At 40.2% G+C, this 18,378-nt stretch overlaps 2 protein-coding genes across 3 annotated transcripts in view; one reads left to right on the top strand and one right to left on the bottom strand.

Moving 5' to 3' along the window:
- The window catches only part of LOC127640318 (uncharacterized), a 136,760-nt gene extending 120,639 nt beyond the window's left edge, over window positions 1-16,121 (bottom strand). The window contains exon 1 of one of the 2 annotated variants that reach the window (XM_052122788.1): window positions 12,033-16,121. In XM_052122788.1, the coding sequence (XP_051978748.1) occupies window positions 13,133-14,656 (1,524 nt within the window). In that variant the 5' untranslated portion in view covers window positions 14,657-16,121 and the 3' untranslated portion in view covers window positions 12,033-13,132. The remainder of the gene's footprint in view (window positions 1-12,032) is intronic. The other variant, XM_052122789.1, reaches the window with a different exon arrangement.
- LOC127640319 (dysbindin domain-containing protein 1-like) lies at window positions 386-11,414 on the top strand. The gene is made up of 4 exons (XM_052122790.1): window positions 386-525; window positions 4,322-4,468; window positions 5,214-5,351; window positions 9,873-11,414. The coding sequence occupies exons 1-4, from the start codon at window positions 495-497 to the stop codon at window positions 10,055-10,057; spliced, it is 501 nt and encodes a 166-aa protein (XP_051978750.1). The 5' UTR covers window positions 386-494; the 3' UTR covers window positions 10,058-11,414.
- Window positions 16,122-18,378: the final 2,257 nt, after the last annotated feature.

Genomic DNA, 18,378 nt, shown 5'->3' with positions numbered 1-18,378 from the left:
CACTCCAGGACTAGAAAAATGGCAAACGGGTCCATAAGATCTTTCAAAGCAATTTGTAAAAAACAAATGTTTTTAGTCACCTAAACACAGATCTGACTATCTGACTTGATCTATTCTTTAGTCAACATTGCATCTGTACATCAAATCCCTGCCTCTCTGTCTACAATCCTTTTTATCGTCTCTGGGCACCTCCCTCTCGATCACCCTCACTCTGTTCCCTCAGTTTTGGTGTGTCATAGTGAGGCAATTGTGTGTGGGCTGACAGCATTTTTTGTGGTGGGACTCTTTATGTGTCACTGTTGTGCTGCAGTAACAAAGGCAGTGTGAATGTGTGACTGTGCATTTAGTGGTGGGGAGTAAGAGGGTGGGTAGCTAGAAAGAGATAAAGCAGTGCATGAGGCAGGAGGCTACACCTCCCTCTCTCTCCTCCCTCACTCCCTCTACTCCCATCTGCGACGCCTGACAGCACTGCACCGGCTGCTAAAACAGTCTTAATGGAGGCTCAGGCAGATTCTAGTGCAGGAGGTAAGAGCAGATATTTCTTTAGGCAGCATGCTGCAACACATGCAGCACACACACGTCGCATTTTATAGTCCACGATACACACACGTCGCATTTTATAGTCCACGATAAGAGTCGGCAATATGTCCTTTTATTTAACCCACAGACAAAGCAGGCAGACAGAGGGAGCCGGCAGTCTCTGCTCAGTGGCATGCAGCCTGCATTTATGCATACTCATGGGGAAAGGCGAAGCAGCTTTAGGGTGTTGGCTTATGCATTACAGCATTAACAATTACTAAAACTGAAGTTTTAGTAAGACAAAGGTCATGAGAGATGGGCAGGTCATACCACATTTTTGGATGCAACCCTTGCAAAAAATTTGACACTGAGTTGCATGTATGCAGTGGTTGCGATGGGACAATGGGACTTTCAAGTGCCACTGGATGATAATAAAATGTAGTGCACCTTAGCATGTTTGGTTTAAATGCAGTGCTCAGCATTTTGTAATATATATATCATTATTTAGCAATCCATTTAACAATATTTTATTTGCAGTAAAACAACAACCGAGCAGAACCTAAAACTGAATCCAAAATCTGAGCCATTAGGATCATCAGAGCTTGGTTTTAGTGTGTGTGGGCTAAAAGAGGGGTACAATAGGGAGGGATGACCTGCAGAATGCATGAAATAGCCCGATCTGGGAAAGTCTGTTTCTTCAGATTTATATATATAAAAAAAATGAGGTTGATCCAGTAATCTGTGTCTACTTGTCTTAATGTCCCATGTGTAATTGAACTGTCTTCAACAATGCTTGCATGCTTTGACTATGGTCTCAAGAAATCAATAAACGGATGGAAGCTTCTTAAACACAGAGTAAAACACCAGCATCTTATGTTTCACTTGTTTGGCAACCACAGACAAACCACATTTGAGTACTAGACATGCAGAACAAGAACTCGACTGCAGACGTGGAGCTAAACTGTAAGTGGTGTTTGCCAAGTCAAGTAATACGGTTACTATTGCTCATAATTAGCGTTAGGGATTTGAACAAACTGATTATCCCAAGTATTTCACTTCGGCACCATTTGTGACATCGGACATTAGTAATACCTCAAATTATGCATCTTGGTGAGGAAACATGAGCCTTCACCAAGCAATCAGATTTACAGATTTTATCCTTTGGATGATAATAAAACTGCAAAAAAAGTCCCAAAGATTTATTGTACTTTTCCATCATTAGGCTAAACAGTTACCATTGCTGAATTGTGCTGTTTTGTTTTGTTTAGGTTATGGTTTCTTTTTCCTTTTGGTACTCTGAAATCAGGATTAAAATGAAAAAGAACTGACACGTGACCAATCATGAGTTGCCACATCACTTAAGTTGTTTCACCACCATGGTTCTCCTGTCCTGAGGACGGTTAGCTTACCATGCTGAGAAATCTGTGCGAGGAATGGTTTGTAATCATACCATACCAATGCTACTGACAATATTATTTACAGTGCTCAGAACCATTCTGATATTGAAAATGTACCTATTCACCGTTTTCCTGGCCAACCACTGTTTCTGGTTCCAGTCTTGATAAGACGCAATAAAAAAAATTACTAGAAAAAGCGATCCAGACAGTGAACAACGACCATTTCATTTTTATTTGAGTAAAAATGAGTTCAAGCTCAACTAGTGCAGATATTGGTTGTTATAACAACTCGAAGTAGTAAATTACATGAAAGTAACTAACCTCGAGGCCATCACTTCATGTCATCTAGGTACTCTTTTAATTTTGACAGGTAAGGCACTGTCAAAAGATGCTCATTGCGACTCAATCATCACTATGGAACTACATGTTTTTTATTTGTCAATTTTTACAAATTGAATACGCTAAACATCATACTCTAAAAATACTGGAGACTGGAAAATGAAAAAAGGCTTCCGTTAAGAAAATAACATTGAAGAAGGGCCATATCTAGAGACCAAAACATCAAAGAAATGTTGGGGGTGGGCTCTTTTAACTTGGGCCAGGAAGTAACCACATAGTAACCACTCAGAACACCCTAGTAACCACATAGCAATGCATTCACAATCACTTAGAACACATTAGCAGCTGCATGGCAACCTACAAACAACCAGTAGTGGACAAAGTACACTAATCCTGTAGTTGAGTAAAAGTACAGATACCCTGATAAAATATTACTCCAGCAAAACTCCACATGAGTAAAAGTACAAAAGTATTTGCTTTCAAATGAACTTAAGTAACAAAAGTAAAAGGAACTGGCATATTAAAGGGATAGTTACCCCAAAAATGAAAATTCTCTCATCATTTACTCACCCTCATGCCATCCCAGATGTGTACGACTTTCTTTCTTCTGCAGAAGACAAGCAAATATACTGTATATACAGAACAATATTTCAGCTCTGTACGTCCATACAATGCAAGTAAATGGTGACCAAAACTATAAAGGTTGCGTACCACATAACTGGTAATCAGAAGGACACTGGTTCGAACCCCACAGTCACCACCATTGTGTCCTTGAGCAAGGCACTTAACTCCAGGTTGCTCCAGGGGGATTGTCCCTGTAATAAGGGCTCTGTAAGTCGCTTTGGATAAAAGCGTCTGCCAAATGCATAAATGTAAATGTAAATGTAATCCTATATATAAATAAAATGACTCCAGTGTTTTAATCCATATCTTCAGAAGAGAAGATGTGTGTGAAGTGTGAGTGAGAAACAGATCAGTATTTCTAATATCTAATTAAAAGTTTATTTTTACTATAAATCTCCACTTTCACTTTATTTTTCTTTTGGCAATTCACTTTCATTGTGCATATCGCCACCTACTGGGCAGGGAGGATCATTTATAGTAAAAAAGTACTTCAGTATCAAACTGTTTCTTACCCACACCTGTCATATCACCTCCAAAGTCATGGATTAATCCATGTTATATGGAGTACTTTTATGCTGCCTTTAAGTGGTTTTTGGAGCTTCAAAGTTCTGGCCACCATTTACTTGCATTTTATGGACCTATAGAGCTGAAATATTCTTCTAAAAATCTTTGTATTCTGCAGAATAAAGAAAGTCATACACATCTGTGATGGCATGAGGGTGAGTAAATGATGAGAGAATTCTCATTTTGGTATGAACTATCCCTTTAAGGTTTTTCCTACTCCTATAAATTTAAGGAGAGAGTGGTCTATTCTCACAGGCACACAGATAGTTTAGAGCCTCTTATTAAGAAAAACTACCATACACAATACACACCGTCTCTCTCTATCTCTGTGTATATGTGTGTGTGTGAGAGTAAAAAGTGAGATATTATGCTTTTGAATATTGTGAGGTAAAAGTTTTCTACAAATAAAAAATGCTCTGATAAAGCACAGATACCCGAACAATGTACACCACTTAAGTACAGTGGACGATGTTACTGTCCACCACTGCTAACAACCACCCATAACACCCAAACACCCACAAAGTAACATGCTAAAAACACTCGTAACATACTAGCAACCGCATGATAATGTGCTAAAAATGACTCAGAAGACCTAAGCACACAGCAACATACTTAAAATACCATAGCAACTGTTAAAAAAGTGCTCTGGTAACTGCCCAGAACATTCCAGAGACCATAGCAATGCACCAGAAACCTACAGAACACCTTTGCAACTGCATAGCAATGCACTGACCACCATTTAGAACACCTTAGCAACTGCATAGAATTACCCTGGCAACCTTGTATTCTGTCAGCAAGTTTTGCACGGGCACGACTCATTAATTAAACGGTAGATAATCTGTGTACAATAAGGTTAACTCTTTTTTTTTTTTTTTCAGAGCCACTTAGAGAGCGAGAGTTCCAGAAACTTCTAAAGTCCTCCAGCTCGGCCAGTCTCACCAGTGAGGCATCCTACAATACCTTTGGAGAGCATGTTGGTACCCCAGCACATTACAGCAGTCAGGTGCTCATCACAGAGAAACGACGTGAGTCAAAGATAAACCATACAAAACCTGTCTAGAACATGTCTGGGTATTATTTGACACTTTCATTCATGTATTAAATTAATCCTGGTTGATTGTGAATAGTGAATTTCTTCAATGGCCCTGGTAATTGAAATCTATGGTGTAAATTATGTGGCATCCATGCCACTAGGTGTCAGTGCACCTTTAAGATTTATTGCACTGTGGCATTATTATTTTTTATAACAATTATTATAATAACAATTTAGCACATTTTACATTTAATTACCGTAATGCAAATAATAACAAAATATAATTATATTAATTGCAATTGTCATTGTCATTATCGTAAAGCCAAAAAAATGTATTCTTAATAACAAAAAATTAAAAAATAACAAAATTAAAAAATTATTTAAATTGTGAATTATTTATACATCATTACATTATACAGTATTTTATGCTGCTTTTAATTTATGCTGATATAATTATTATTATTATTTTTAATTGTTGTGTCCAGGACAGGATTATTTTCATAACTGTTAAATAGTCCAAATGCTTTACAATAAGAATGTGATTTTCTGCTTTACAGTAATGAGAAAATGTGCTCAGTTGTCTTGAAAATGATCTGAAATATAGCCTTTCCTTATGCAAAATATGATTTCTTATTTTTTTAATTTAAGTGAAATATGACCCAGTCATTTTCTTCATGAGAATTATCCTATTGGCTTTAGTTGACAACATGCCTGATGTAATTTTGTTCTGATGTCAGAGCCGCTAAGCAGTGTGTCCTCGCTGGAGGTGCACTTTGACCTCTTGGACCTGACAGAGCTCACAGACATGTCTGACCAGGAGCTGGGTGAGGTGTTTGCAGACTCCGATGAGGAAAATCATACAGAATCTCCTGCAAGTGAGTCACATTAACCAGTTTTACCATACAAGGAGATTGTAAATTGAATCGTGTTCAGTGCAAGTCTATACCTAATCTTTCAATTTCCCAGCTCTAAAAATATCCTTAAGATTCTTATCTAAACATTTAAAGTAAGCACTATTGCCTATGACAATGTTTATTGCGCCACAAGCAATATAAAACAGTTGACTAACAGTTTAACTGGAAACTCACAGCTCTGTGGTCCCATAGAAATCCACAGAACACATTATTATTTGATTGAGTTCTGCATTGTACGAAGTGCACCACTATGTCAATTTAAAAATGTTAAAATCACAATAAAGTCTGTGGCAATGTCAGTGCCATCCTACATTTTGAGCTACTTAGATTTACTTTACTTGGAGCTCTGTTGCATTTAAATTATGTGAAAAATGTTTGTCTAGGCTGTCATTGCCTAAAAGTGTTTAAAATGACATAAAGGTGAGTTTGTATCGACAGTGATTATATTCCTGGAGGTCGTCCAGTCGCTGTACAGTTGCTTGACATTAGGTGTTCTTACTCAACTAGGGTTCTCACTAGGGTTGCCAGTTGTCCTGTATTAGCTGGGGCTTCCCGTATTTTGCCCTAAATTTTGATGTCCTATACGGAATGCCTATAATCCCATATTCTCGTGGCAATACACTTGAGTAGGACCCAGAGAAATATAAGTCCATCATAGTTTTAACCCTCCTATTGGTATAAAAAAATGGCACCTTCCTTTGGTATTCGCAGTCATTTTTGACCGGAAGTTTTAGATGTGTGATCCTTTTTTCTTTTTACGATGATAATGATACAATGTTTTCTTCCCTGAAGTAAGAACAATAAAATTACGCATTTATTTTATGATTTTATGCTTTTTTTTTTTTCCTTATCTGCATATAAGCACATTTTTTGAAGAATTTTCAAAAAACCTACATTTCTATAAGTAGAAACATGAAGATAATGCAAGAATGTGACATGAATTAGAACCACTTAAATTTTTTTTATTAATGTCAACTTAAGGATTTAGAGAGCAATGGTCACTTAATTTAAACTAGTAAGAATAGTAAAAATATAAGATTAAGTTGATTAAACAATTTTTTATATTTTGAGATTACTATTAGTATTTACAGTGTGTGTGAGTGTGCGTGTATCGTTTGCACTGAGGATGTTTTAGAGTCAGACTCTGTAATAACTTTATTTATTTATTGATTTTTTGCATTGTGGCTGATATATTGATTGTATTTGATGGTCAGTCAACTTTGAATACCATAGATACTTAGACTTGTGGAATCAAGCCTAATTTATTTTTATGTAGCACACATACTGTAATTTACATTCCAGTTTGACAGAAAGAATACAAAATATAGATATTTTACAGGTGTTTGTGATTGACAACTTTTAAAATACATAAATGATCTATGATACTGTAAACACTACATGAATCTGATTTTTAAAAATCACTTAAAGGGTGACATGATTACAGAAATTAATAATTTAAACAAAAATGAAAATTCTCATCATTTAGTCACCCTTATGCTAATCCAGATATGTATGACTGACTTTCGTCATCAGAACACAAATTAAGATTTTCAGAAGAATATTTCAGCTCTTTTGGTCCATACAATGCAAGTTAATGGGTGCCAACATTTTAAAGATCCAAAAAATCCATGTGACTCCAGTGGTTAAATCCATGTCTTCAGAAGAGATATGATAGGTTGTGTGAGAAACAGATTGTGGCAGCGGGGGCGTGGTCAAGCGCCCGTCCGGGAGAGAGAAGCGGTAAGGGCGCTCACACCTGGGCCAAATTATGACTAACACCTGTCTCTAATTGCAGTAGAGTGAGGAGAGCGGTGAAAAGCCAGCGGCCGCAGAGCAGAGGGACTCGTCCAGAACAAGCCAACCCACTGCGCTTATGTTATTGTGTGTTGCTTTTGTTATAATTATTTTTGAGACAGACATTAAAACCCTTACCTTTTCCCTGGAACCTTCGTTTCCTGTCCTCCTTCCCGTGAGGGTTCTACACAGATCAATATCCAATATGTCCCAATATGTCCATTTGTGCTAGAAATTCTCCTCCCTTCTCAGTCAATCTCCACTTTAACTTTCACTTTCTTCTTTTGGTTTTGGTGATTCACATAATACATGCATATCGCCATCTACTGGGTAGAGAGAAGGATTTCTAGCCAAGATTTACTTAAATATTGATCTGTTTCTCACCCACACATATCATATGACTTCTGAAGTCATGGATTTAACCACTGGAGTCACATGGATTACGTTTGTGCTGCCTTTATGTGCTTTTTGGAGCGTCCAAATTTTGGTATCCATTCATTTGTATTGTATGGACCTACAGAGCTGAAATATTCTTCTAAAAATCTTAATTTGTGATCTGCTGAAAAAAGAAAGTCATATGGCATGAGGGTGAGTAAATGATGAGAGCATTTACATTTTTGAGTGAACGATTTCTTTAAGTAGCACATGGGGGGCCACTTTGTCCTCCTTTTGAGATACATTGTTCAACGTTGATTCAGTTCTTGTATCTTTTAAGCCCAGAAATAGTTGTGTTCTCAGTCTAATGCATGATGCAAAATTTTCTGAAGTTTGTTACTGGTGGAATGTTCTGCTTGAAGTATTGCTCTACAAAGGTTGATACTTTTCTATCAGGCATTAGACAGGCTAAGCATAATTATAAATTATTTGATCATCTCTACTTTCCTGGTAATTTATTATACAAATTAACACAATCACATCACGGTATTCATAAAAAAAACTAACAATATTATTAAAAAATATTATTAAATATTTTAATTTTAAAGTTATTTATTTATTTATATTTTATTTTATTCTATTATATTAATACTTTTAAAGCTACTGAAGTTATTCAGCCAAAAGCATTGAGTGGTTTTCTCATTTCCTTGTTAATGTTGTTTGATTAATAGCCTTTTTTATAACATAGCCATTTAGACAGTGCTTGATTCGGTTACACTTCAAGTGTGACATTTTGATGCAAAATGTACCACTGCTTTTGTACCACTGTTTACATTCACTTTATACCAAACCGACTGTGTTTACATTAATGCCTCATCAAGATGGGCATTGGCGGAATTATGAAATTGCAGTTGACCATATAGCGCATTAGCGCACAAACATTAGCCGCCTGTCAATCAAACAACAGGCCGCTACAGACATCAGGAAATAAAAATTCAGACTTTTATTTTTTATCTAGATCAACCGACGGTTGTCTTGCTAGCACTATCAATGTAATGAATACCCCTGTTCTAGATGTAGAACATAGGCTAAGTATACAAAATTACTCCAAATCTATCATCGATATCGTTGACGTCTCTTTTTTCAGATAAACATCAAGATTGTTTTATCAGCCAGCATTATTGATAACATTGCCTTAATCTCTCAGGAACCCAATAATCGTAGTGATAGAGAGTTAAATTACACAATATGTTATGGACGCATAGAATCTAGTAAACAGAAATATGAAATTTACCTTGAGAAGTTTCTCCAAAAAAAGAGGTATGATTAATGCTGATATCTGGCTTGAGCAAGTTAAACTCACATGACACAATTAAGTAATTGGCCTTTTTCACTGCAAAAAGCCCTTTCAGGTGCGGCCGGTTATGTTCAGGTGTTGAAATGTGTTTGAGGCATCCTCCACATCCATTCAGTTGGCGCCAGATCTACAGCTGCCATTCAAGTTTTTTATGTGTGATTTGATTTGATGGGAGTCACAAGACTCTCCCTAGCCAATCAAGTTGATAGATAAAAATTAAATCAGGACAGGGAAGTAGCGATGGAGGGAAAATAGCAAATTAAAAGTACAGTTACAGCACTTAGAATGTACTAAAGTAGAAGTATACAGTTTTAAAACTACTTAAAAGTAAAATTCCTGGGGAAAAACTACTTAATTACTGTAACGTGTAACGTGAGTATTTGTAATTCGTTACTTTACACCCATGGTCATAATGCAGATCACGTGAGCTCCACTGTCTGGACTTCTACTGACAGAGACCACATGGCATCTCTGCTCAACTTTGTTATCATCACCAATGATCTCTGTCACGCATGTCACCTCAAATCACTGTCATTGGAAATTAATGACTTCCAATCGCTTTGTCACTGCAAATCACTGCCAGTGTTTGCAAACCCTGTTCCTGGGGGCACACCAACAGTATACATTTGTTTTATGTCTCCTTAATCTAACACACCACAAATTCATCAACTCATTAGTAGAAACTTCCAGACCTGAAATTAATTAATCAAATCAGGGAGATATCTATAATGGGTACTTTTGGTGTGCTTCCATGAACAGTATTGGAAACACTGGTCTAAGTAGGCAGTTCTCTAGGTTTTGGTGCAGTGACATGGTCTCCTCAACATAAATGATCCCTTGAGAAAACCAAATATTTGATTAGATCTCAGTTTTTTTTTACAAATGTTCTCCTTGTCATCTGTTGAATTGGTCAGTTAGTGTTTATGATAGTGTGCTTAATTGGTTGGTTTTTTAAGTTCATCCTGCAGATCGTCAACAGCCCCTGTTACCTCGATTTCCACACAGTGGTTATGTTCGCTCACCTTCCTGGACTCGCGGTGGAAAAGGGGAGCAGCAACAAAGAGATCGGAAACACCACAGCGATTCAGAGAACACAGAGCCTTTGCTGAAGATAGAACGTTCCCAATCCCAACAGCCTTGAGTCAGTGACATCTACAGGGGCTCAGGGAGAACACAAAGACTTTATGCAGGAAGTGGAGGTTCCTTCTCAAGCAAGGAAATCTGGGATCAAAGTATATGAACATCCCATCCCACCCTAAGAAAATAAATGCAATCCATTTGCCTATTATGATGGGCAAGGAGACAGCTCCAATAAGCTGCGGTAATTGTAGACTCTTCCTCAAGATGGAAAAGACTTCATCCAACCAGGTTTTTGGGACACCTCTTTGTGACATGGACTCGCCCATATTCTTCATTTAACTACTGCATATGGAGAACTAGATGCATGATGTAACATTATGGACCACATTGGCTTAAGTGATGCAAGGGAAATGTGAATCTAAGGAGCCATATAGGACTTCCACAGTGATTGTATACAGCAAAGGACCTGTAGCAATAGAGCAATGTGTGGCAGAACAAATTCAGAGAGCCTACAATGTGTATCTAGACCATACCTGTGCAACTGGTAACAAATATAGCCAACTAAAGTGCCCTTTGAGGAGATTCCACTTAAAAAATTGGGAGATCCTGGAGTGAAATATCTTGTTTAAAAAGTTCATGCCTAAGACTAGAAACATACTCTTTGCAAGTACGTAAGCACAGGTGTCTTCAGCTGTGCATGCTTGATTTCACATGTTGTTGCATTTCCAAAATGTGTCGGAGCACAATTCAGAACGCAACTCGAGTACCATTATTGCAGGAATTATCATAAACGGTTTGCTTCTATGGTCAGTTTTCTCTCTAAGGGTCATCTATCGCAGTATTTCCCAAACCTGTTACTGGAGGCACAATGACAGAAAACATTCCTGACCTGATACATTCATTTGAGGACTTGGAGTATCTACTAACTAGATGAGTTGAATCCGGTGTGTTAGATTAAGGCTACATTGAAAATGTGTACTGCTTCGGTGCCTCCAGGAACAGGTTTGTGAATCACTGATTTATTGTAATGGCTGAGAAAAAGTTTAAAGAGGATTGTGCTGTGCAGGTTAAAGTTAGTTTTAGAAAGTTATAGCAAGCTATCTGAATAACACATCCAGATTCACGGCACGGATATTTCAAGGTAACTATATCGCTCCCCTAAGGTTTAATATTGCTACAGTAACTCAAGAACACACTATAGCCTAATTCAAACTGAATATGTTCTCTGTGTGTGTTAATCATTTGGAAAGCTGTTCTGACATAAATGGTCAGATTTATGATTTGTTTCATATATTTGAAATGTTATTTGGTATGAACAAAATGACACCTGCTCCTGACCTTACAAAAAATCTGGAGTTCTAGCCGCAAACTTGCGTTAAATTTGCAGCAAATTTGCAATTCATGATTTTCACTGAAATTTAGCTTTTGATTCACTGCAAATGTTTGCCAGAAGTGAAGCAAACCTTTGGCAACAATTGACAATTTGCAGCAAAGCTCATTTGCATGTGAAAATAATCAGTGGCAAGTTTGCCATGAACTCTACATTTTGAGAGTGAAATAAAATGCATAATGGTCTGCACTTGTATACTGCCTTTTTTAACCTTAGCGGTATTCAAAGTGCTTTACACTGTGTCCCATTCACCCACCAATGATGGCAGCACTGCCATGCAAGGCGCTAGCCTGCCATTGGGAGCAAATTTGGGTTCAGTGTCTTGCCCAAGGACATTTCGGCATGTGGGCTGGGAATTGAACCACCAACCCTGCAATTAGTGGCCAACCAACTCTACCACCTGAAACACAACTAATAATTGAATGAGTGAAATTAACCCTTATAAATAACAAATTAGTTTAAAATAATGCAGTTTGCAGTTTTATTTATTTTTAAATAAAAGATTATTTGATGCTTGCATTTATTTCTTCAGAATATAGTTCCCAAATCTGCTTCTGCTCAGTAACCTCTTAAATTTAAACAAAGTTAAAAGCTTTCTTTTCTCATGTACTAGCAAGTCTAATGCCTTCCTTAGTGTCACGATTACCTGTTGTCTGCCTTGTGTTCTCTGTCGCACTATCACGTTTATGTCATGTTTCCTTGTCTGCTCCGTGTTTTCCACTTCACCCGTCACCGTTCGCGCTCTATGTCGTGTTTTCCTTGTTGTTCGCCCCGTGTTTCACTGTCCTTGTCAAAAACTGCAATTCCCACAATTCCCGGCCCCTCTCACTGCCTGCACTCTTCATTGTTCTCACCTGTGCATTGTTGCCAACTTAGCGACTTTGTCGCTATTTTTAGCGACTTTTCAGACCCCTTTAGCGACATTTTTTCAAAAAAGCGACTAGCGACAAATCTAGCGACTTTTTGGACAAACCTTAACAACTTTCCAAATTCCAAATATCGCCAGTACTGCAAGCGTGAGGTCTTACTTCCCCGCTGCGTCTGCTCTGTTCTGTGAGGGGCTGAGAGGAGCAGCACATTCCGTTGACTGCACGCCAGCGGACATAGACATGAATGAGCTGCGCATGTGCACGCTGTGTTAGCAGGAACCAATCAGTGATCACATGCAAATACGACGCGATTACGTCATTAATATGCTAATGACGCATGACGTCATCTGGCGACATTTAGCTACTTTTCGAGCAGGCTTTAGCTACTTTCCATTGAAAATAGTTGGCAACACTGCACCTGTGTCTCGTTGAGTCTTCATTGTGTTCGTGTATTTAACCGTGTCTGTTTCTCCTTTCCCTGGTCGGTCTTTGTTGTAAGTTGATGCCTGTTTCCCATGCCTCCATCATTGTTACGTCTCCGTTGTTATACCCGTTTATGCCTCCCGTTAACCCTTTGTTTGCCTTTCGTGTTTTGTTTATCTTTTTCCCATGGTGGATGTTTACTTTTGTTCATGTTTTGTATTACCCTTGTCGTCTAAATAAAACCTCCGCTGCGACTAGATCCTCATCCTGTGTCTGCCTCCACCTTCAATCGTGACAGAAAGACCGACCGCAAATGGATCTAGCAGCGGTTTTCACCACACTGGCCCATGCAAATTTTCCCGTTTGCGAGTACTCACGGCTCTTCTCCACGGTCGTCATCCACACCGGGTTCGACAACGCTTCCCTGAAGCTCATCTACCGGAGCGGGTTACCATCAGCCCGGTGGTGGGAAGCGCCGGAATTCAGAGAGCACACTTGGAGGGAGTACGTGAGTCTCACCCTCAAGAAACTCGCACCCGAGGAACCACTCCTCGTGTTTCCGGCTGTCAAGCCTGAGCCCTTGCCATCCCGGATCGATGAGCCAGCGCAGCCAACTTCTTCCGCCCGGAGGAGGAGGAGAAGGAAAGCCTCCGCTCTCCAGCTCACGCCTGCCACGGTCAACGAGCCAGCACCCGCGCCTGCCACGGTTCAGCGAGTCAGCGCCTGCCACGGTCAGTGAGCCGGCACCTACGCATATCACGGTGAGCGAGCCAACGCCTACGCACATCACTGTGAGCGAGCCTGTCGCGCCTGAAGCCTCGACCGTCCCTGAGCCAGCGCCTGAAGCCTCAACCGTCCCTGAGCCAGCGCCTGAAGCCTTGACCGTCCCTGAGCCAGCGCCTGAAGCCTCGACCGTCCAAGAGCCAACGCCAGCAGCTAGGACCGTCCAACAGCCAGCGCCCCTCGAACCCTCTAGGGCCCCGCCTCTCGAGCCTCCCAGGGCTCCGCCTCTCGAGCTTTCCAGAGCTCCACCTCTCGAGCCTCCCAGAGCTCCGCCCCTCAAGTCTCTCGAGCCTTCTAGAACTCCGCCTCTCAAGCCCCCTACGGCTCCGCCTCCCGAGCCTCCCATGGCTCTGCTCCCAGAGACTCCAGAGGTTTCTACGGCTCCACCTCTTAAGCCTCCTACGGCGCCACCGCCCTCGGCTCCGTCTCCTGAGCCCTCCTCGGCTCCGTCCCCAGAGCCTTCCAGGCCTCCGCCTCTAGAGCTGCCTATGGCGCCACCGCCCTTGGCTCCACCTCCTGAGCCATCCTTGGCTCCGCCCCCTAGGCCTTCCTCAGCACCGTCTCCAGAGCCCCCAGAGCCTCCCTCAGCTTTATCTCCAAGGCCCCTAGGATCAGCCCTAGCCCTTTGGCCTCCTCCCAGGGCCCCTGAACCGGCCCTTGCCTTACGGCCAGCCTCCGGGCCATCTAAACCCGACCCTGCCCGGGCAACACCTCCCAGACCACCGAAACCTGTCCCTGCCCGGTCGATACCTCCCTGGCCTCCTAAACCTTTCCCTTTGGGCCCCCGCGGACTGCCTAATTGCCCCTTGTGCCCCCACGGACTGCCTAATTGCCCCTTGTGCCCCCACGGACTGCCTAATTGCCCCTTGTGCCCCCGTGGACTGCCTGGTTTCCTCTTGTGCCCCCGTGGACTGCCTGGTTTCCTCTTGTGCCCCCGTGGACTGCCTGGTTTCCTCTTGTGCCCCCGTGGACTGCCTGGTTTCCTCTTGTGCCCCCACGGACTGCCTAATTGCCCCTTGTGCCCCCGTGGACTGCCTGGTTTCCTCTTGTGCCCCCGTGGACTACCTGGTTTCCTCTTGTGCCCCCGTGGACTGCCTAATTGCTCCTTGTACCCCCTTACTCTGTCTTTGTGTGCCTTGTGTCCTCTTTGGTCTGTTAGTTTTTCCTCCCTTCTAGCCCCTCTCGCCCTGTACATCTGTTTATTCCTGTTGGTTTTTCCCTCCTGTGTCTTAAGTCCGTCTGGAATCCGGTCCTTTTGAGGGGGGATTCTGTCACGATTACCTGTTGTCTGCCTTGTGTTCTCTGTCGCACTATCACGTTTATGTCATGTTTCCTTGTCTGCTCCGTGTTTTCCACTTCACCCGTCACCGTTCGCGCTCAATGTCGTGTTTTCCTTGTTCGCCCCGTGTTTCACTGTCCTTGTCAAAAACTGCAATTCCCACAATTCCCGGCCCCTCTCACTGCCTGCACTCTTCATTGTTCTCACCTGTGTCTCGTTGAGTCTTCATTGTGTTCGTGTATTTAACCGTGTCTGTTTCTCCTTTCCCTTGTCGGTCTTTGTTGTAAGTTGATGCCTGTTTCCCATGCTTCCATCATTGTTACTTCTCCGTTGTTATACCCATTTATAATTTGTTAACCCTTTGTTTGCCTTTCGTGTTTTGTTTATCTTTTTCCCATCGTGGATGTTTACTTTTGTTCATGTTTTGTATTACCCTTGTCTAAATAAAACCTCCGCTGCGACTAGATCCTCATCCTGTGTCTGCCTCCACCTTCAATCGTGACACTTAGATGTTGTATTCGTAGGCATGGATTATGATAATTGTGAATTTGCCTTTTGTGCCGTTTACAAATGTTTGGAATTCACTAACATACACTAATTTAACTCCCAAATCTGGGGTGTACACGGCTATTGTGAATCCGGAGAAACGTTTTCAGGAAGGTCTATTTTATGCACAAATTACTTCCAATTTACTCATATAATTATGAAAGTTTCATGAATGAGGCCCATTGCATGCATGTACAATGGGACTGTGCTTGCATTGGCCAAGCATTCACATCTGCGTTGTGTAATTGCGTATAGTATGTTTCTTGCCTAACTCTTGGACGTAAGGGAGATTAAACTTGTAGCAATATGTTTTTTGAACTGCTCCGTATCAGTGTCATTAATAAAATAATTTCCCATCAAGATGGCATCCAAATTCAAGGCCTCAAAGTCTTGAAATATGCTTAATTCAGATATGTTCCTAAAAGACCAAAAATAAATTGAAAGGGCAATCAAGGATGTTAAAGTGTTTGGCTAATTTGCACCTATGAAAAAGATGTTCTGTATTTATCACCATTCAAGGTAATTATAGGGTCCAATGATGTCAAACATGTTCCATACACAGGGTCACATCAGAGAAGATTTGTAAAAATTACTATAAGTCTGAGTAATCAATAAAAATAGTCTAACATTGGAATAAATGTGCAAAATGTCAAAGATAGGAGTCTGTTCCGTTGTTTCAGTGTAGAGTTTGCAGGACAACACAGCTGTTTTTCCACCTACGGTTCTCGTTACAGAACCGTGCCATTCAATACCGAACCAGTCTGGGCTTGTTGGCACATTTACATTTTTTCCCACACCTTGTTGCTGTGGATAAGATTAGGAAAAAAATATAAGATTGGACTGAGTAAGGGATCAATTGTGAGTCACCAAGTCACTACAGGCACTCCACCAGAATGGTTCTGTGAGTTCAATTAGCCAGCTGTGCTGAGCAATCCAGACAGTGAACTGTTTGTAATCACTTTACCGAACTGTTCTCAAGTGGAAATGTTACTGGAACCATTTAATTTGGCCCAAAGGAGGAAAATTGCCTTGTGTCTTATGGCACAACACCCAGTTGATTGGCTCCAATGAGGGGCTGCATGGTGTACTGTACTTTAATTTAACAGACATAATATTGATGGCACTGGTCATGAAGATCAAAGCAAGTCACTGATACTGCAATGTGAGACTGCTTGTGATGTGCAGATTAAAGGAAAGTTCCGGGTTCAGTACAAGTTGATCTCAATCAACAGCATTTGTGGTATAATGTTGATTACCTAAAAAAATAATTTTGACTCGTCCCTCCTTTTTGTTAAACCCCCCCCCCAAACCCCGCAAAAAACGAGGTTACAGTAAAGCATGTACAATGGATGAGAATGGGGCCAATATTTGGAGTGTTTAACCACAGACATTTCAAGCTTAACATTTTATGGAAGCGTTTGCAGTAATTCTTCTGTTCAAATTTGTGTATTATTTTTGCTGTAAAGTTGTTTTAAATGTTCATTTTAGGGTTTTTGTTGACATTACATCGTCATAGTAACGAAGCTGTAAAACTGGTTATAACTTTACAAATAAAAGTTTTCTAAGTGATTTTTGTCACACTAAAATCACATTTGCACATTTACTGTTTATGTCTTTTGGTTATATTTTTGAAAGAGTGAGTATTTAAACATTTAAAAACTGGCCCCCATTCACTTCCATTGAAAGTGCCTCACTGTGACAGATTTTTTTTAGTTTTAAGAGTCTAAATAAATTTTTGTGGTAATCAAAATTATGCCACAAAATGCTGTCGATTGAGTTTAACTTGTATTCAACATTTCCTGACAATGCACTGGAATTTTCATAAGGTTTTGGATAACTGTATTCTGGGGCTTTCTGGGATAAATTTCACCCATCTAAGTCTCCCAGATTAACAGAATGCTCGGATGAAGATGTGTGATAAATCATCTGGCAATGCCCTACTTCTGCTGATGTCAGTGTTGGAATGTGTGAGTCTAAGAAATAAGATTTAAAGTAAAGCAGGTTGAACACTGTGCAGTTTTTTTCTGTCCTTTATGATTGTCAGACTGTAAGAGAACACCCCAGTGAGACCTTAGGGGAAAAAAGGAAAGACAGACTATGCAACATAAATTTTCTTAATGTCACTCTAAGACAGCTGAGACTTTGGTCACAACTGACAGCACTGACTGTCCATTTTACATCATTAACTGTGTCATGTTCTGACATCCTCATTGACATGCAAAAAGTAAATGTTACTGCACAAACCCAAGCAAGCCCATGCACTAATGTTGGTTGTTTTTCTTTGCTTTTTTTTATACAAATTTTTTTGGGGGGATTAATTCCATAGACTGTAATTTATCTAGTATCAATAAGAGGAACTTTTATTTTGAAACCATTATACATATTACTCAGTCAGCTAGCAGATAATTATGTAATTCTGGTTTAATACATTCTATTTTCACCATTTAAAAATTTACAATATACATCAAATGGTTACCTGTATATGACTGAAAGGACAAATGCTAACAATTAGCTACAGGTGAAACTCGAAAAATTAGAATATCGTGCAAAAGTTCATTAATTTCAGTAATTCAACTTAAAAGGTGAAACTAATATATTATATAGACTCATTACAAGCAAAGTAAGATATTTCAAGCCTTTATTTGATATAATTTTTATGATTATGGCTTACAGCTTATGAAAACCCCAAATTCAGAATCTCAGAAAATTTGAATATTACATGAAATCAATAAAAAAAGGATTTTAAATACAGAAATGTCGGCCCTCTGAAAAGTATAATCATGCATATGTACTCAGTACTTGGTTTGGGCCCCTTTTGCATTAATTACTGCCTCAGTGCGGCGTGGCATGGATGCTATCAGCCTGTGGCACTGCTGAGGTGTTATGGAAGACCAAGATGCTTCAATAGCGGCCTTCAGCTCTTCTGCATTGTTTGGTCTCATGTCTCTCATCTTTCTCTTAGCAATGCCCCATAGATTCTCTATGGGGTTCAGGTCAGGCGAGTTTGCTGGCCAATCAAGCACAGTAATACCATGGTCATTGAACCAGGTTTTGGTACTTTTGGCAGTGTGGGCAGGTGCCAAGTCCTGCTG

This window comes from Xyrauchen texanus, chromosome 49 (assembly GCF_025860055.1).
Source record: "Xyrauchen texanus isolate HMW12.3.18 chromosome 49, RBS_HiC_50CHRs, whole genome shotgun sequence".
Taxonomy (NCBI): domain Eukaryota; kingdom Metazoa; phylum Chordata; class Actinopteri; order Cypriniformes; family Catostomidae; genus Xyrauchen; species Xyrauchen texanus.
Note: the sequence above shows the minus strand (reverse complement) of the source record. Positions and strands in the feature narration are given on the sequence as shown.